The sequence below is a fragment of the Cygnus atratus genome, chromosome 10 (assembly GCF_013377495.2).
Source record: "Cygnus atratus isolate AKBS03 ecotype Queensland, Australia chromosome 10, CAtr_DNAZoo_HiC_assembly, whole genome shotgun sequence".
NCBI lineage: Eukaryota > Metazoa > Chordata > Aves > Anseriformes > Anatidae > Cygnus > Cygnus atratus.
The window spans coordinates 11,972,134-11,993,048 of NC_066371.1; the positions used below are offsets into that span (position 1 = coordinate 11,972,134).

The 20,915-nt window shown below is 39.5% G+C and overlaps 1 protein-coding gene across 1 annotated transcript in view; it reads left to right on the forward strand.

Annotated features, from left to right (window-relative positions):
* EEFSEC (eukaryotic elongation factor, selenocysteine-tRNA specific) overlaps window positions 1-20,915 on the forward strand; it is a 124,796-nt gene that overhangs the window by 16,676 nt on the left and 87,205 nt on the right. The window contains exon 3 of the mRNA XM_035546846.2: window positions 17,527-17,734. Coding sequence (XP_035402739.2) covers window positions 17,527-17,734 — 208 coding nt within the window. The remainder of the gene's footprint in view (window positions 1-17,526; window positions 17,735-20,915) is intronic.

Here is a 20,915-nt window from a genome sequence, read left to right on the forward strand (position 1 = left end):
ATAGTACCATATACTTGATAATGGCTTTTTTGTGAGAAGATTCTCTGGTGCAATCTGATGTGATTTCATGGAATGGCAAGCTATATAGGTCGCTTGTGTTCATGATTTGGTACTGAACTGTCAGGCAGGCCCTAATGTCTACCGTGGACCAAAGGCCAGAGAGCTGAGTATGGAATAAATCTCTTCTAGGATTTGAGTGCTGAGTCAAAGCTGTGTTTTGAAACAAACAGGAGTTAGGGCTTTTGTGAATGTTGAAAACCTTGTTAAATGAACACTCTAATAGACCGCTGCTTTGAGTTTGGCTTCAAGTGGTAAATTTTGAGGTAGTTTTGAATATAAAAACTTACTTGATAATGCAGTGCTCACTCTTAAAACATTAGCAAGAGCAATATCAACTCTTCAACTGCTAGTCTCATCTGAATTTTGCAGTTTGTAAGTGAACAAAGCACCTAATATCCAGCATTGCAGCAGGGCAGGTTAACTGACTGCTTGCTAGACTATCCAGAAAAATTTAGGTCTTCCAAAATATTTTGTTCACTCTGGCTCTGATTATCTGCACAGTGCAGAGAAGGAAATCCTCCTTTTTCCTAAGAATTGGTATCCTTAATTTCTTTGGGACTGATTTGTTTTAGAGACTTATTTCTTCCCATGTGCAGTATTGCTATGGCTGTGTAGTAATGCAGGTGCTCGAAATAAAACTTAAGAGTGTGTCTTTCTTGAGGATCACCCTTTCCATATGAATTTATTGCTGTTTCTTGATACAGCTCTGCTGTTCTTGAAAGGCATGTGATTTTGTTGGTATTTGGAGATGGTGAAGGTTTGGAAATGAGTGTTAGCATTAGAAGTCTTATATAATTGTATATCATGAAAATGAATGAATTTCCCAGTTCATGTATGCATGGGGCTGTATGTTGAAGTATGACATAAAGGGTAATATTCTTTTTTTTTATTTGTCCTGTTTGCTAAATAACCAGCTGTAGAAGGGATTCTGAGACATCAGTTTTGTGTTACTGTTAGAGAAATCAGCATTAAAATAGGGGATTCACCATGTTCCAAGGTACAGAAGAATCTGAAGACTAAATGAAATACAGTCCTGGTAACTTGAGGTAGCCTTCTTTCTTTCTGTTCTAATTTCCCATTAGATGTTGGTAGTTCTTATAGTAATTCTAGATTGAACTGCTTGACAGAGAAGTGAAGCTGTGCTTAAATGTGAGATGACTGTGTAGGGGATTTAAACTGGAACAGGCACACTTCATTACGAGGAATTGTAGAGGGTCTTTTCTTTGTTCCTAGTTTCCCTTCTAAATTTAATTCTTAATCATAACGAGATTTGCCCTTCCTCGACTGACATGTTCACATCGTGTCTGCCCGTAGCGTGCTGTTAGAGCCGATGATGACTGTTCTTAGCCCTGTGGCCTTGCTGTTGTTCCCCTGTGGTGAGCGTGCGGCTCGCTCTGTCGGCTGGGCACAGCATATGGCTCCTGGTCAAGGCTGGGGTTCCCTTCGAGAAGAACTTCTTGACCCTTTGTATTTCTTTGTACGGTATCCGCCTTGCAGGCGGACTCGAGCCATTGTTTGGAATGCGTATCTAATGCGTTCCACTTGGACCCTCCGTTCCATTCCATAATGTTAGCTTTAATTGGCTGTTTTTAAACTTTCATGTACAATTTGGTTGTACACGGTAAATTACCACCCTCTTCGCCTTTTCCTAAGAGCAAGAAACTAGAATCCAGACTGTGCTTTCCCTTGCTGTCTTTTACTGTTGCCCTTGAGCTCTTTTAGAGGCAGCCCTGGTGGGTAGTGTTTCTGTCAGAGGACAGACCTCTTTTGCTAGTGTTTTTCCGCTCATCTCCCAAAGGCTCTATTTTTAAATGTTATCTTGTGGTTTTGGACCAACTTCTAGATTTGAAAACTTAAAGAATTGCAACTTTTGTCCAAAGAAGCATCTTCAGTTTAGTAACTCTTCCCAACTCTGCTGAGTGTGGCCAGGTATCTAACGTGTCCTCCAAGTGATTTTTTTTAAATATGTATTTTAATTTGCCTGTTTCAGGACGGTATGAGTCACATTTCCAAGGCTTGTGCTTACTATACAGAAATGGCTTATGTGCTTCCAAAGTGTCAAAACATCTGTCAGTGGCAGAATGATGATCTATTACATGGGTTTTCATCTGTGCTTAAATACTTGATATGAGCATCAGCCAAAGCTATTTCTGAGAAAGAGGGATAATTTAGTTATCTGAGGGGGGGAAGTTGGTAGTACTGCATACAAAACAATTCTTGCAGTTGAAGCTCAAAACAGTGATGAGTCTCTTGCTCGTACTTGGTTTGAGCGGAGTAAAACAAAGCCTGCCTTTATCCTCCATAGCTGGCTTATGAGCTCATGTTTCGGCTTTTCTTTTCCCCTCCCTTTCTGACATGGGCTCCCTGTTTTTGTCTTTGCTAAACAGACAGTAGCTCTCCACAATATTTTTAATCTCAACAAGACGTCCAGTGGCTGATGATGCTGAGGTGTTGCCTCAACAAAGGAGGGATGGTAGCTGGAGCATTCCAGGTCTGACGCCTTTGGCCAGAGAGCCGTGCAGCGTGGCCACCGATTCCTCCCTGCACAGCATGCTTGCTTTGGGCAGGCGGCTGCGTTTCATTGACTCCTGTTGTGTGCCTCCCTGTGCCTTATTTTAGGCTTCCCCCAAAAGTTATGACTGGGAGTCTTATGGTTTTAGATGAAAGAGCCTGTTGTCTTGTTGAATTATCTCCTTTCTCCCTGTATGTAAAGCAAAGCTGGCAGGTAAAAAATGATATAATAGAACAAAAGCTCCGTTATAGTAACAACTAAAGCTAGATTAGAATAAAACTGAAAGGATGATCTACTGTGGTGTGTTTTTCTTCTTTAAAGACTAGTGGCTTACCTGTTGTCCATTGCCCACCTAGCAGTGGAACTGAACTCAGATGGGCTCCTGAGCATTCCTGCACTGAAATCTGTTCACGGAAATAAATCATAAGACATATTTTCCCCTCTTAGATACTAAGAATGTCCTTATACAAAACATACTATGAATTTTAAATAATCTGTATGCAATCATGGATATTGAGGTAGCCATCAGGATCTTGTACTCATAGGTTTTGAGAGGGGAAAAAAAAAATCCTTAAAACAGGAACATACTCATTTTTTTTAGTATTCTAGAGCAATGCGTTAAGCTACTGATTTTGTGTAGTGACTGAAGTGAATGCAACTCATGAACTTGTTTGCTAAAAGTATAGCTGCTAGACACTTTTTTCAGAGGGGTTTAAAAAACTTTCCCCATGACAGCTGAACTTCTTGAATCAATACAGAAATCTGCTTAGATCACATACTTTAGTCTTGCAGCGTTGGTTTTATTGTGCAAATAAACTATCAGATACTGATTTATAGGCTAGTTGTGTTTCATAGACGTGCCTATTTATTATGTACGACTGTTCTTGTAGCAGTCTGTATCCCTTCACAGCATAAAGCCATCAGATCTCCTCAGTCGTGTCCGTTCGGCTGTTACAACCAGGTACTTCTTTCCGTCGTGAAATTTCCCAATTTAATAAAGGGAAGGTGGGGTAACTTGTTGATTTCTACCTGAATGCATCATTAAATGCTACAAGAGGGGAAATTAGGGCATGGGGGTGGTGTCTTTTTTCCCTTCTTTTGGTAAATCTTATTTTTGATGCAAAGGCAGTTCTGTCGCCAGCCAGTCCAGCGTGCGTAGCCTCTCCCCCCTGCCGTAAAACAATGAGCACATTCAGGCAGAACTCGTGTTTTCAGTTATTAAAAAACGGAGCCGTCTGTCTCTGCCTGTGACTTTAATCTTTAAGCCTTTATTCCCTGTACCCCACCCCCTCTTTCTTTCCCCAACCTTTTGTTTGTGAAGTGCAAGGCTACAGGATATGTGGGCCTGGAGTTTCTGAGTGTATTGTACATTCCCTTGGCAATTACAGATGTTTATAACCCTGACTGATGTTATTTCAGTATTGTGGAGGGTGAAGAGAAAATTAAAGAATGCTTTTTTTCTTTGCCCCTAGCAGTCTTTAATTTTTTTTCTGGAAAAAAAAAAAGGGGGAAGAGAAAATGTAAACTCTCTAATTTCTTTTCTTTAAAAAATCTTGTTCAGCAGCCTCGGATGAAAAATGCCTGAGAGCTGTGCATGAATCTTCCAGTAGCCTACCATAACTCTTCTGTGGGTACAGCGTGTTTCGTGCAGTGTTGTTGTAAGTAGATGGTACTGGATTTTAGTACAAAACAAGCTCCTTGGTGTGGGGTCCGTGACCTCTGGGGTACTTTATTTCAAAGACGGAGACAAGGCAGCTTAGGACTTGAAATACTTTGAGTTAAAATCACATTAATTTATTCCTAGCTTTACTGGAAAGCAGTTTTTTGTTTGTTTTTAATAGAATGATTTAAAATCTTCTGAGTTAATGGTTGTCTCTTGGATTGGTGACTTGCAGAATTGTTCAAGAAAACTAATTTTTTATTAGTCTCATAGAAATATGCTCTTGATCTGCAAGAGGTCTAAAATCCATTTCTTATTGGTGTTTTTTAAACTACCTAAAGCTGCAGGTGCATTGTAAGATAGATGTCCTTGAATTGGCAGAGGTGGAGAGAGAGAACCCAGTAACGAGTTTCTGACCAAAGTGTTAGAATTGCACGTTTCTTGGGGATCCCTGTGCATTTCATGACTTTGAGGGTAGTTGGGCTTGAATTTTTAGGAGGGAACAGTTTAATGGAATTGTAAATTTTTGAGATAAAACTTTCATATCTGTATATCTGTTTTCCCAGTGAATGCAAACTACTATTTATACTTAGTACAAGCGCACAGTTGCACATAAAAATGTTTACTTGGGTCAGTCTGTGTAGCTCCAGGTGGTGTGTGATGGTAATTCTTAACTTTGTGACTGCTGCACAAAGCTGCTGGTTAGATTGAGCTTTCAAAGGTGTGGCGGAAGGATGAAGAAATCACAGTGAGGATATTTGGGACTTTAAGAAGTTAGCACTAAAGATAAAGGGAAAAAAGTCTTACTGTCACCTAATACTGAGAGTAAGACTTTAGATAAAGTGACTAAAATACATTTAAAAATTCCAAGAGACATTTGTAGATGTTCATAATTCAGTAATACTCTTAAGTGCCCAGAGGGAGGCAATAGATGCTCTGTGGTAATTCTCCAGTCCTTTGGGGGGAAAATACAGTTGGTAATTAACCATAATACACTCTCTTTATCCTAAGATAATCAAGTACTTAAGTTGTGTATTGCTTGTGTAAGGAGTTCTGAAATGTGCTATTTCTTTTTGCATTGAAACACAGGCACGGATGTGATTGAGTCCTAGATATGCTAATGTAACAGTATCGTCTTGTAAGAATTCTAAAAGAACTTGAAAAAGATGAAGGGCTGAGTATAAAACATTACTGATATGGAATATCACGTACAGAAAATGTATAGGTACTGTGCAGGTATCTGGTTTTCCCCTCAGTTCAGTGGTGGGCATGTGTATAATAGTATATTCAAATGCCTATAGAGAGATGAATAGTTAAAAAAAAAAATTTACTTGTGCTGCTCATGGAGAAGTGTTAAATTTAAAAATAAAGTAAAATCATTGCCAGAAGCAGCTAACAGGTTTGAAAGAAAATGGGTGCACATGAGCAGTGTTTGCCACCTCTCTTCTCCCTTCTGTACAAACTCAGGTTTGTGTGGCTGTCGTAACTCACAAATGACGATGCCGTACCTTGGTGTAGGCTGAAGCCTTAGGATCCTGTGGTATCCAGGAGGTAGCAGGTGAACCACGACCTGGAGGTTTCCAGGACTGTAGGTGCTGCCAAGGCTTTCACACATCGCATCTTCCCACTCCAGCATTTGTCGGGTTAGTGAAGCATCTCAGAATCCTCAGTGCAACATTCCTGAAGCTGGGGATGGACCTGTGGCCTTGTTCTGGCGGCTTCAGTGATTCCGTAACTCTTCTGGATGTATAATACCTTTCCTACTCTTTAGCCACTGTTCCCTCTTTTTGATCTTAGAAATAACCTCAAAGACTGTCTCCTCTCTTGGAGGGAGGGATTGTGTAGAATGGTCACACCTTTCGGTAATCCCTCCCCATGATACCTTTATGGTATTCAAATACGTTTACCTCTTTTTTTCTTTGAAACTTGGTCGTAGAGAGCATGCATTAAAGCTGGTATGAGTCAAGACTATAAAAATGCTATTTTTCATCTCATCTCTTCCCTCCTGTTTGCTTTTCAGCTTTTACTTTAAAGACTTTATGGCCTATCAGGGGCCATTTATGATCAGCTGTGTAAGGCCCAAGTGTAATGTTACATTAAGTTTAATTCACAGAGCAGTCTGAAACCAAGCCTTGATACCAAAACAAAATATCTCTAAATAAGAAGTTTGAAACCTGAACTAATCACTTATAAAGTCACAGGAAAGCTGAATGGGACCTTGAGCACTCAGTATCTCCTGAGGAGGTTGAAGTGGTGTTTTGAATATATTTTTCCCCACACCTTCCTTTTTCTCCAAATTATGAATATAGCATTTGCTGTGCAACTTATTGTCACAGTGTTTTAGAAACCTTGTTTCAGGAATTCAGTAACCCTGCAGAATACACTGCACTTCCTTGCAAACCTCTATGTTTGAGCCTGTGATGTGAATCAGTGGAATTACAGGTGCCATTTTCTTATGCCATTGGGGGACCCAGAAATCTGACACGACTTTTTCTTCTAGAGATGTTTTATAGTCTGGATGCCAAATTAAAGAACTGAACCTTTTTGCACTCTGTAATACAAATTCGTAGCACCAAAAAAAGTTGCAACGCAAATGGTAACAACCCAATTGTTTTCTTCTCCTGTGCTTTGTTTTGCTTTCAAATGTACGCAATAGCCTTTTTTCCTGGTATATGTCATGGATTGTACTCCAGGAACGATGAGCTGTATCATAGCGTCTAGTCTGAAATTTTAGCTAACTTTTACTCTAGTTTTATGCAGTATCATGAATATTTAACTTTCCAGCTTTATTGGTATCTGCATTTGCATATATGTATATGTGAATGACACTTTAAAAAGTTAATGTTTGCTAACTAATTCACAATTTATGCACTTCCTTCTTCAAGTCAAGAAAAATTAATGCAGCTGAAATACCACGGTGTTGTGTAATTCAGCAAATGCTAACTTTTTTTTTGTAGTGGTCATTTGTGTCTACTCAGAATGATTTGTTGGGTTTTTAAGGTAGGTAGGCCCTTTTTTTTTTTTTTTTTTTTTTAAAACTCCCTCCACAGTTAATGTTTTCAACCTTAAAGTAATAGAGGTCCTTTCTGGTTTCTGTCCGGGTTGTGACTTGCTTGTCAATACAGAAAATATCTGTTAATATGTGGTATTACAGAAAAGGACTTTGATACGTATGGAAGAAGGATGATATTTTCTCTCAGATAGCTATTTACCTCTGTTTTAACATGGGCTGCATATTATGGTATCTTTCATTATAATGCAGTATTATTTACTTTCTTAAAGACAGTGGGGGGAGAACATTCATTTATGATGATTTTGTATTTTTTTCAGTCACTGAAATTTTGAACAGGAATTGAAATGTCAGACCCTAGTAGTTACTCATCTAATTTACTACATTTTCTTTGGATATGGTCAACGTGAAAGTTTCAGGGGGTCAAAGCAAACATGTCAATGGTAGAATGAAGCGTCCTTTGCTTTAAACTTCATCCTGATGCCTTTTACACGAGATAAAATCAAGCTGTACGTAGCTTAAATCTTAGCTGTGTAAATATCAAATCCATCTCTTCGTTTGTCTGAGGCCAAGTGGTACCTACCAGCGCTGAGTCCGAGACTTCCCCATTGTATAACCGCTTGTGCTTTTTCAGAGGGGTTTTACTTTCCTCCTCTTACTCAACTTTGTGTGCTTTTGTCATTGTATGCTGTTAATGCGGATTTTTCTTTGTAAAAAGTTGAAGTACTTACTGCATTTGTCTTGTTTCCTGTTTTTGTTGCCACTTTTATCTTTCAGATTCCTTTTTCAGAAAGGGGCTAGATCTGAGTGTAGTATTCAATATTACATTCCTCATGTAGTCTAATGCTTCACCATTTTCCACTGCATCTAAAAATAAAAACAATTTTGCATTGTACAGCATGCAATGTGCCTCAGCAGCTTTCTAAAATAACAGCACTTGTTTTCTGTAAATACATGCATATTCGGTGATGAGTTTCTCCAACGCTTCCGTACAACACACTGAGCTGCCAGTTTCCCTCAAGCTCCCCAAGCTTCGGTGCTGCAGGCCAAGCCGTTCACAACACAATCCCATCCCTAGTGGCAGGCGGCTTGCCTTTCCTGCTGCTTCTGGCTGCCTGGTCCTGCTGCCTCCAGCTCTCCTCGGACCCCTGCCCTTAAGCTGAGTCTCTGCTGTTGATCCGCCCCTGGATAAGCAAAGCGCTGGGGAGGTGTAGCTGGAAGCAGGAACTTCTCAGCTCACGGAACCGCAGCTGCTGTGGTCGGGATGTGCTGGAGCGAGTGGATGGATGGACGGATGCCTTTTGGTGTGCCCTGCATCACTGATGGCTGCGTCTGGGTAGCTGACTGTATGCGGATGGAGCAGTGTATTAATGCAATAACTAAGTAATGTGTGTGCTTGTCCTGGCTTGAAACTGCGTGTGTAGAAATGCCTTTTGGATTTGTATGTTTTATCTTTTCAATATGAGTAAAGGGAAAAAAATCCTCTTGTGTTTCTAAAGTATGCTTAAAGTCGAGAGGAGCCCTCGCTTGTCTGTAGAATGGTGTATCCTCAGCTGCAGCTGTTCACTGCTTTTACGTGCAGCCTGGGAAAAGGTTAGGTGTGCTTGGCTTCTGTTGTGTTGCAGAAGGGAGGAAAAGTGTAGGAAATGATTCCACGTAACCCAAATTAAAAAGATCCCCAGCGATCTCTTTTCTGGTAGTGATTTCTGTTTGGGAGCCTGTGGAGGAAAAACTAAATGTCTCTGTGTGTATGGTGTTCATTGTTGTGTGTGTGTTGTATGGCTTTTTTTTTTTTTAAACTACATCAAATTTTAACGTTTGGTCAATGAATTTATTTGGATCATAATGAGAGCTTCCTGTACTTGCCTTGCTTTGGAATTGTCCCTCTTCTATTATAAGCAGTCCTTTTTACAGAAAACTTTTTTCCCTTATCAGGAGACTTAAAAAAAAAAAAAAAAAAAAAAAAAAAAACCATTTCAAAATAGCAATTAAAGAAATCTTTCCTTTCTTGAAAGGCTGTTCGCATTTTATTTTTTTTTGACCTTGAATGTTTTTCTTCATTTTGTGCTGCCCTTGACCTCTGTAGCACAGGTCGCAGAAAAGGAATGCGGCGTTCAGGAGGTACTCCAGTGCTCTGGTGTTCAGACACTTTTCAGACTGATGCTTTTGATCTCCCTCAGCCAAAGAAAGAGCAAAGATCTCTGAATCCATCTTCTCTGTAACCACCACTGCTGGCTGCACAGTGCGAGTCTGTACTGTTTTCTGAATAATTGAGTCACTGAAAGTAATACAGAGAGAGATGTCAAGTCAGCAGCTCAATGCTGTTTCTGTCTGTGTCACGGGGTCAAGTGTACCTTTATCTCTGTTCGCTTTCCAAGTACCTTGCTTCAGCTCCTGAGCCTCCTGTACTTGCCTGTTGGGGGTTGAACGCCCTGATGCTGCCCTTGCCCTGTGGCTCCCAGCTGAAGTCTGGCAGAGTTCAGATGCCCTGTGTGGGACCAGAGGGGTGCAGTGAGAAAGCTTGTTCAAATTTTTTAGCAAGCATTACAACATCCAGAGAGGAGCATAATGGTCTTTAAAATAATCAGCTTGTAAGCTTCAGGCAGAACAAGTGAGTATATCTTCTTGTAATAATGAATTACTTAGGGCTGGGATCTCCAAATGTTCCTAAAAAATGCATCTGAGCACATCTCTTGTTCTACACTTTTTTCTTTTTTCCTCCTGTTTTCTACTTATAGAGTTGTTTCCTACTAGAAATGTAATTCAGATGGGAAGGGACCTCCTGAGGTCCTCTGGTTCTGCCTGTGCTCAAAGTCGAGCCAGCTGCCTTCAAGTTGTATCATCTTGGGAAGCAGGGTCTGGGGCTACCGGGGTGGCCCAGTCTTGAACACTTCTCCAAAGAGGCTGAAGGCAACGTGGGACTCCTTACTTTCCATGGAAAGTCTTGCAAAAGATCTCTTGACCTTCTTTCTGCCTGTATTGTAATGCCTCTTTGAGGCTGCCTTCACTTGCAATTGTTGTTTCTCAACACAAGTAATCTGTTTAAAATAAGATTCATATGCACAGTGTTGCAACAGCAGGGCCTGCATGTAATCATAAATGGTTAGATGATGTCCCTCAATCCTTCTCATAATTTTCATGGAGATGTTACTGCTTGTGTTCATACTTCCCCAGCATGGTCTATCAAGCCTATTGACTTGTTCCAATTATGTTACTTCCTCCCTTTGGAGAACAGAGACGTGTTTCTGACGTGTCAGAATATTCAAGCAAGAAAGATCCTTGGCTGACTTGACGAAGAAAAGATTAAGGCCCATATATCTTCTAACATCTTCAGGACAGTGTTGCACACTGGTTCATCCGGGAGATGAAATATAAAGTATATTCTGAGTGTATTCTTGTGCTACTTTTTAGCAAAAGAATCCTTTTATTCTTTAGTGGTAATTCTCGTTCTATCACTTACTGTTTATAGTTGAGTTGAATTTGGGATTACAAATAAATAACTAAAAGGTTATTTGGCATATCAGAAATGGCCTTCTCAGGAATATGTTCTTGTGGTCATCCTGCCTTCTCTTTGTAGCTCTCAGTTTAGGAAAGAGCTTAGTGGCTGGTTTTCATTTAAGGGGAATTTGCGCAACCAGCGGTTTCTTTATTGTTCAAAAAAAAAATCAAATACGCGTATAATTCTAAGCTTTACTGTGCATTCAGAGAGAAGGCTTGTGGGTTGCTGGTCTGACCCTTGCTATCGGAGATACTCCAAGCTATCCAGAGTTTGAAGCTGCGCAGCTCCCTGTTTGTGTTTCCAGCTGCTGAAACATTTAGGAATGACGTGCCTGGGAAGTGGTGGTGGGACACTTGAACTCCATGAGTTCCTGTTCTTTTCAAAGTGTTTCCTAACAAACGTTATGGTATCGGTTTTGATCCATGATTTGCATTGCTTTACAGAGGGTTTCTTCATGTGTAATTCATGCGCTCCAGTTGCGTGCATGTCTCTCTCCCCCTCAAACCTCCTTTTTCTGTTTAAATTTTGGAAGATTTCATATCCTGCACAACATCTTCCTTATTCATCACAATGCCTCCCCCAAGGTAACTGGCGAGATCCCGTACAACTTGTAGCATCTCCCAAGGTGTTACTGTATATGAAAGGAGAGAATAATTTAGTAGTTTCTGAATAAGATTCTTAACAAAAAGGGGGGGCTGGGAAGGGGGAAGTTTAATGCTCACTGCATGATATAGACAATATTTCCTGAGACAGGAGATACTAACCTCAAAGAATTTAAAATAAAACATTGATTTTTTTTTTCTTCTTTTTAAAGGAGAGTAGGGGAGGCAAAAATGGTAGAATAGTCAGTCTTTTTATCCTATGTGCAGATGAAATTGATTAAACCTTAAAAACTCGCCTCAGTCCACCCGGTTTATTAATTGAAGAATTTCCTCTTCCCCAGAATGGGAAGTGCACATTAAAACAGAGCTTTGCCCCTGAGTAGCAATGATACTTGAGAACAGCACATTTTCTACAATCCTATTTTCTCTTCAGCACTAGAGGAAATCCTAACATGGTAAAAAGCATATTTAAGAAAAAAAAAGTATGTTTAAGGAAGTCCTCTTTCATTTCCTTGTAAAGCATGAAATCAAATTACAGCCCATGGCCCACAATTATTTTATTTTTACATTTGAAATTCCATTTTCTGCTTCCTTTCGGTGCCTGTGAACAGGAGTTGTACTGTTTGTGTAAATTCAGCTAAAAAGATTACCTCAAACGAGGACACAGTAGCTTAAAGAAGCCCCCAGCCAGTCTGTTTTCATGCTGGGGTGGATGTGGAACCTTGCACGATTCACACGGGGACCCCACCTCCTGTTCTTCGTCCTTCCACTCGCCCAGGTCTTGCTGTGGAGCCACGTCAGCTTTATGTGGCTGGGTTAGGGAACGTAATGCAATACTGAGCTTATGCTTGCCAAACTAGTAGTAGTAGTTAAAAGTGCTCTGATATTCTTAATCTGCATTTGTGGAACAGAAAACCATTCAGAGATTCTGTATGTTCATTGAAAATGTCCTTTGGTGGTTCTTTTCAGTGATGCTGAAATTGCCGGGTAGTTTAGTGCTTGCAGTTTATAACCTTATTGTTCTGAAAATGTGTACTGTGTGTACGTATAATAGTGATAAGAAGCTAGCGGAGCCGATAGAAGAAAATGAGAGGCTAAAATTGTTTTTTGGGGGGATGGAGAGGTGATGTGTGTTATTTTTTTCCCCCTAGGCCTAGTAATGCCTGTTTTAACTTGCAGTGGATGTGCTTTGCTGTATGGCTCCCTCTCTGCACAGCTCGATGTGGGAGTTTGTGTGTAATTTACAGGTATGCAGCAGGTTGCACAAACAGAAGGGGGTTGAGTTCATGGACTTGCGGAGCTGCCCCTGCTTCTGTGATGGAGGTTAACGGCGATTTGCCGTAAGATGTAATGTCCCAAAGTAAACACAACAGTGACAGGCTGTATTTTTCAAAACTGCAGAGCATTAGGGATTTGGCACTGCTGTGGTGTTTCCCTGTGAATACTGGTATAACAGATCTAGTTTTATTCCTTGTATTCTTTTGTGTAAAGATAAGAGAGCAACATGTAGAAATTGTAGAATACTTCAGTCTCTACTTTAGCTTCAGTGAGCAAAATTAAGTGTGCTTTATTTATATAAGCTGTGTGGAAATCAAAGTGGATGCGTTTCTAAGCGTGTATGAGGAACGTATGTATAAGGCAGGGCACAAAGGTCTGCAGCCTTGCTGCCTGGAAATGTGTTTAGGCCTTTCTTCCTATTTCGGTAAAAGAGTGAAGTTGTAATATACTAAATAACATAAAAGCAGAGAGAATGAAATGAATTTTCTACTAAAGATTAGAAGTTTGTCAATGCATACTTTTTTAATACATGATATTCTTCTGGGCCATCTGTCTTTTTGGGTGTCCTCAGCAGCTGGTGAGTCTGTTCCAGGACGAAGAGTGAGAGCTTGCTATGAATCACATGCAGCAGGTGGTATGGTTTTGCTCTTGCCTTGGGGAAGTGGAGCCCATGTCCAGTTTAAGGAAGCAAATTGCTGGTAACTGCTGTCTTATGCACATTTAAAACTTGGTGTAATCTAAATCTCTGATTCATCTAGTGTAGTCGATAGACTACTTGGAAAACATTCATGTTTTGGCTTTCAGAACCAGTAAGCAATTCAAATTGTGCAAACCTACTTAGGAGTCCACTATGCTTGGCCACACAAGAATGCAGCCTAATATGGGGTGTGTGCCTGCAGTCCTCACAGTGTGGATCCTATTTGATTTGCAAGTGGTGGCAGTAAGTTACTTCCCTGATGACTGGCCACAGTCAGATATGCCCAGAATTCAGTAGCAAGAGTGGATTGGTCTTGAATATTCAAAGCAGGGGTAGACATTTTCTTTGTCTTGTCTGAAAATATTTTGTTAATGTCTGAGTTCTGTGATCCTTGTCACTTTTGTGGGCTGGATGAGTGCTGCAGTCCCCAGGTTCAGCTGGCACACTTGCTTGCAGTCTTCTCTTGGATGCCGTGCTGCCTGTCTTGTTGCCTTTCTCCCATATCTGGCTGTCATCCAGATTCTCACTGTTCATGTGTTATCTTTTGTTTGTTTTTCCTCACTCAGTAGACTGTCTACTTCTTTACTTTGTTTTTCACTGCGGTTTAGCTTCTTATCGTGCAATATAATTCCTCTCTCTTCCCTCCCTACCACCTTCCTTGTGTTTTTGGATGACGACTAGTTTGTTTCATTTGCTTTTTACAGGGCTATAACAGAGCTGTATGCCATTACATGAAGGATACTTTGATTGTTGGTCATTTTCAGGCTAAGTGAGAAATCCCACTTCAGGAGGACTCTTTCTCAGTGTTTTTGAACACCTCTTTCATAGATGAAACAGCAGTAAGAAGATTACGCTGTCTTTTATTGTGTAGGGGAAATAATTTGAATACCTTAGTTTAGCTTAATTTCTTGATTGCTGTGCTTCCGTATTCAAAGGACAGGTCTGCATATGTGTCTGCTTCATTCAAGTTTGTTTCAAGCTTTGCTGGCCTGCTTTGAGAGCTTGAGGAACGTGGAAGAGATGAGTGTTCCTTATCTTGACTGTGTAGGACAATATTCTGTCCTGTTCTGAGACAAAAAAAAAAAAAAAGTGTTTTGTTTCCTTTGTTCCATGTCTCGCAAGAGTCTGTGGTGGGCCTTCTCTGGTCAAATAGTGCGGGTTTATAGTGTGGTTTATTGTTGTTCTTGGAGTTTCTGCTTATATAATCCGTCCTTACTTCAGCTTTCCTTAGTTAAATCTTGTTCTGCTGTAGAAAATTCTTCAGGAACATTGTTCTTTTTGGTGACTGAAATCTAACAAGGTAGTGAGTTGACTAATAGCCTGATAAAGGTGATTTAAATTTCAAATATGAAGCTAAACACATTGTAGCTCTCTTATATTTACATGCTAAAGGGAAAAACTGCTGGGAAGGAGATGCTCTATGCTCTGGAGAGGGTACGTGTGTGGGGGGAGGCTATGGTTTAGTCACCTTCTTACAGGTAACTTGCTCACTGTCCTGATTAGGAGCTTTTCCCTTGGAATCCCTGTATGCTTGGCTTTGGTCTCCCTGGGTAACTTCACTGTGGTGTTAAGGAACTGTTTGTTATGTGTGGGTGAAGGGCAACTAAGAAAATGGGTTATGAAATAAAATCTAAATTTTGGTAGGAGAAGACATAGGGATTTGGAAGATGGTAAGTTGTCAAAGAAGTCTTGTTTAAATGTCTCAGAAAACTGAGGAACTAAATCTGTGGTTTTTTGCCTTGTTGCTTGAGGGACCTGTAAACTTGAGCACTCACCTCTTGCTATGTGTGAGTAGGCAAGTACAAAACATCCTCATGCCCTGAGCAGAACACAGTTAAAGTATTTCCATCAACAGTGCCCTGATCTCTCTCTCTCTTTGTTTCACAATTTTGTTGAAGTTCAGCAGCTTCCTACCCTGTGCAGGTGCCTGCTCTCCCCTCATGGGTGACGATGCCACAGTGCCCTCTGTGTCATCCACAGCATCTCTGTGGCCAGTTAGCTCGTGAAGGATTTGGAGGAGGCCCAACAGCTGTCCTAAACCACATTCATTAACATGAGTGTGTTGTGTTTTCCTTGGCTGTAATATATTTTTATCTGGAGTGTCTCGATACATTTTCTGGTGTTTTTGGAGTTTTTCCATGGACTGTACAGTTTTTCTTATGTTCATCTTTTCTTTGCTACGAAATGCCCCAAGGTAGGCATTCTTAACCTTCTAGCAACTGGGCTGATGAGTTTTATGGCTCTTTAAAGTGTTCCTAATAGATTTATAAATACAGCAGTTAAAAGTGTTTGCTTTATAACAAATGTGTTCAAAGCAGTTAATTTAGCATTTCAAGATAAAGTGGCCCTTGTACTGAAACTTCACATAACTGCTTCGCTGCAGATTTTGTCTCCTGTTGGAGGGAGGAGATGGATACATAAGGCATCAGATCAGCCACCCTTTTCAAGTCCTGGTTCATCAGATCTGGTTACTTGGGCTTGATTACGGAGCACAGCGATTGCCATAACAGACTTAGCTAAAACTTAAGCTGCAAAGTCACTGAACGTTTGACCCGTCGTTTTATGGTATTAATGATCATATTTAACTTCATGGTTTGGTTTTAATTATTATTTCCCATTCATTTTAAGGGTGTCATTTGTGTAGTAAGAATTAGTCTGTGGTGTAGTTTAATGCAAAACCTGGGTGTTAAGTTTTATTTTAAAACAAGACAAACCCTGCTGTATACATTCACAAAAGTACATGAGTTTTGATTGTTCAGTGTGTTGTCCTAGAACAATTTCATGCTGTTCACTTGTTGCTGTTCGTGCTTCCCACTCTTTATATATGCGCTATTGTGTGGTGTCTGAGTCTTTTATTCAGTCCTGGTGTTGCTTATGCTCTAAGCAAGTTCTAAATTAACACAATTCTTGAAACTATAAAAATTAAAAATACTTTTGGGGACAGAGCCTATCTCTAATTTATCTTGGAGCATTTTTTGAAATGGCTGGAGAAAAGTCTGCAGGAGCTTTGCAAATGTCATAATTACCCAGCTAGCTTTCTGAAGCATTCATTATTTACATTTAGCATTCATTATTACAAGATGAAAGCATTGGTAGGTTGAAAATAGTCATTTGTAACCATAATTTTTTCTTGTTGTAGTTCCCACCCACTCATTCACCCATGCACTTCAGCCTCAGAATGATTTCCTATCCTGAGAGTTCATGGGAACTATGAACAAGGGTAGCTGTTGTGATAGCAATTATACAGACTGAAAAAAAAAGTGGGTTGGAGAGAGCAAAAGAACAAGGAACAGTTGCATCGATTTCATATTCTTCTAATCAAAAGCTTGAGACAGATATTAAAAACTCTTAAATCTGGAGTGCTGCAATTTTGCATGTTTTCTTACATTTCTTCTACATTTCTTAAAATGTGTTTTTCCAATGTAATTTTCTGCTAGTTCAGCTTTAGATTGGTTTTTCGTATTCATATTTAAGCTCTCTTTTTTTTAACAGTAAACTTTGTTGTGCTCTGCCTTTTTGGTATTCAGAGTATTTCGGTTACCTGGAATGAGGCAGGAAAATTCTGAATGTAATTAGTGGAAGGCCCAACATTCATGAAAAGCTTCCTGGAAAATTAAGTTAAATCCATGGAATTAAAGTTGCTTCAGTCAGAGGATTAAGAGCTCATCGCAACAATGCTTCAAAAAATAAAAATAATTTTTAAAAGTTACATCATGAGCACAATAAGTAGCCTAAAATTTAGAAGCTTTTTTTATAAAGCGCAGTTCTAAATCTGATCTATTTATGGCTGTGATATGAAGTATATGTTTGAGTTACGTAGATCTGAATTGGAAATGAGCATTGCAGGGTTTAAATCAGCTTTTGCTCCTGTAGAGTGACTATAAGGATTTCTTCAGATATGTGGTAGACCTGACTCTTATTTTCAAAGGTAGTGATAATGTCCTTACACTGTTAATGTGGAGGAATGTGTAAACAATCATAGGTTTGCATATTTTGTATGAACTGATGGACATATATAATAGCTTAAACTCCTTAAATCTTATTTTTCAAAAATTGCCAGGCATTCATTTGGTGCCTGTGTTGGTTTGTGCTTTGTTCATATTTCTGGACATGTGTGCATATACATGCAGTTTTTATGGAAGCTATTTGAGAAAATGTTCCTTAATCTCTTTAAGCTGCTACAATACTGACTGTGAATTCTTTTCCAGGTGCCCAGATTATTGATTTGATGATGCTTGTAATCGATGTGACAAAAGGGATGCAGACACAGTCAGCAGAGTGCTTGGTAATTGGGCAAATCGCCTGCCAGAAGATGGTGGTAGTTCTGAACAAAATAGATCTCCTTCCAGAGGGGAAGAGACAAAGTGCCATTGAGAAGATGACGAAGAAAATGCAGAAGACCTTGGAAAATACAAAGTAAGTTAACAGTAATGTTAACAGCTAGTGTGTAACAAAAATACTTTACCCACATTTCACTTTCAACGTACTTCTAAATGCAGCTAATCTTGTCCCTGCTGGATGAGATATTCATATAGATATAGCTTGCCACGATGATGAGAAAAGAGTGGAAAGATTACCAGAAATTCAAATTCAGTCCTGCATTTGCATCTGCAAGTATCATGTATGGAGAAATATTTGAGTGTAATGAAACTTTTCAGTTTAAAGGGCTGCCTTGAATTCAGATTGAATAAAACAAAGCAAGAAGGGCTGGGTGAAGAACCTTTTTTGTAACTTTTCTTGTGATCCAGATGTGTTCTATTTCTCTTTTTTAACTAAAGAAGAAAGAGGGCTTTTCTGTAACCGAGTGTGGAAGATGTGATTGCCCTAACTAGGGTGATAAAGCTGCCTTGTAGTTATCTTTGTATGGGACTGATCAGTAGTGCCAAGAATCTAATTGATGTTCCTGAAGTTTCTGTAATGCAATGTGACTCTGTCTGGGCTGGTTTTTGTCAGTTGTGTTCTGCTTTAACTAGTTGAGGAAAATAATGGGTGAATGAAAATGTGGCTGTTAGGAGATGGGAAGGTACAATATAGACACAGTACTCCCTCAGTGGTTACAGAAATTGACACACAGCTGATGTTGCGTAGGGTTTTAAGGGGATGCTGACTGCCATGTTTACAGCTGTTGGGTCACATTTTGATTTTGAGAGTGAAAGGAATAGGATTCAGCATAAAGAGGACAGAACTTCACCAGGGACAAAAGAGCAAAGCGTGGCTGGATACGGCTGTTCTTGCTTAGCTTATTTGTGATGGTAGGGCAATGTCCCTCTTCAACTATGCAACTGCTACCACAGTGACTTTGAAGATCTGTCTTTCCAGCTCATCAGTAACGTGGGTCTGTTTGTTTTGCTTGGAATAGTACATAGGTTACCAAGAATGTCACATTTCCTCTTGTGAACCTAGTCAGGATTCTACAGCTCTCAATTCTCTCTAGCAGCTTTTGATTTGAGGGCAAAGAGATACAGGTGGATTGTTTTTCCTCTGTAGGTTGTTGCATCTTATTTCAGGGGAGGTAGAGGAAGGAGGTACCTGCAATATGAAAAACAAAAGGGCATTTTGGAACAACAGTCTTTTATAGGTGTTTAATCAAGTTCACAGGTAATCCCAGGGGAGAGAGCATTGAGATAATTATCTCTGAAGTTTTCTTAACTGTGTTACCAAATAAACTTATTATGCCTTTATATGGAATGTGAATTAAGTAGCATTGCAATTAATAGTTATTTTGTTTTTCTCATCTAAAATATCCACAGTCTATGCCAAGAAGTTAAAGATTTTGTAATAACTGAGCTTATCTTCATATTCTACTCATTTATTTTGTCCTCCTTTTAAAATTTATATTTGCATGGCAGTAATTACTGCTGGAGGTGATACTTCAGTCTTGATTTAGTCCAATACTGTATTGCAAATGATAGAGGAAAACACTGCTTTTCTAGTTGCATGTTCATAAAAGGAATACTAATCTTTGTAAGGAAACTGGTATTCAGAAATACTTTTGTACGCTGCCTGAATTACACCTTCTCTTTATATCCTGGAGTACAGGTGGGTCTTACAAGTATGTCTTAAAAATTAGCATACCCCCTCAAAACTGAGGGGGAAGTGCGTTTTTGAAACACTGGCCATGTTAACTGTGAGGTCCTTTCCTCCAGCCCCTTTTTAAAACAAGGATGTGCATCAACTGATCACAACAGCTGTGAGACCACATGGAGAGAAGTGGTCTGTCATAATGTTTTAATTATTCATTTGAACTCTGGATCCTAGAAATGCTCTTTCATCAGATGTCTGTGTATTGTTCCCATAACAAAAATTCCTTTTTTTTTTTTTTTTTTTGCAAGTGTAGTCTGTGCTTTATGATGCTTTGAAAGCTTTGCTGGCCTGGGCTGATTGTAAAGTGCATGTCCCGTTGTATGTCGGGCAAGCGTTTTTTCTTGACAGTCTTTTCCCACTTGACTTGGAATTTCCAAATGCATGCTTTTTAACTGTTTTTATGTTTCTAAGCTACTTTTATTAAACTGCTTTTATTAGCAGAGCACGTGCTGAGACCATCTGACAGCTGCCTCAGACACTTCTCAGTGAGGTGTTTTCCAAGACTAGTTTACTCGCTGAGTGTTTCTCTACACACGCATGCGTGGACAATACCCTAATATTACGAAAAAGTGAAGTCTGTTGCATCTATAAGAGTAGGTGTTACCAGTTTTCAGAGGGAATTCTTGTTGTGTTTTCAGGATATTGCATGGAGGGTGAAAAAAAAAAGGCAGAGAAAAGCAACTGTCTTATTTGCACCTGTAAATTTGACCTAATCAAAACTTGCTTGTTCCATAGATAGATACTGCAAGTAAAAGCAAACTGTCTCTATGAACGGAATTTCTACTGTCGTAATTTTTTGCACATGCCAGCTTTTATCTTTGCCCAGCAGGGGTCTAAATTCTGACATTTAGCGTGGTGGAGTAACAGTTCTAGTAGGGCCAAATCATGTTTGGAAGTGCCTCCAGTAGCATTATATGATTACTCCAGTTAGTTCTGGCAAATGGGAAAAGGAGTAAGGCATTTGGTTCAGCATAAACTTAAATTTATTTTAATACGTTGCCCTAAAGGGCTTGTGTGAAAATAAACTTCCAAGAGTTTCATGGTTAATCACAGAAATTGTCAGTGCACGTTTTTATTACCCTTTGTTCCTAGATGCCTCAGACTTATGGCATATAAACAGAAAAAATACCTTATGTACCAAATTACAGTTTCATCACTAAATGAGCTCCCTCTGCAGAATCTAGCATATTTTTCTTTATCATGGTACTGTCCCTTTTCCTCCAGTTCATTCCCTTTTTGAGATAAAAATCTATGATTTTGTTGTGGGGAGTCACAAGGATGGCAGCGGTCAAGACTTTGCCTGAATCAATTGTGTAAGAATCAAGGATCTGTGAGAACCAACCACTTATTAGTTTTACTGCTGATTATTATTCCATTGCTTCACATATATGAATTGACATGGTTAATCCTGAATTTTGCAAAAATGCAGTAATAACTTGACTTATCTAATTTCCCTTTCCAAAATGTAGGCAAAGCAAGCTATCAGATGAGGTGAACAATAGGTTGTGTTTTA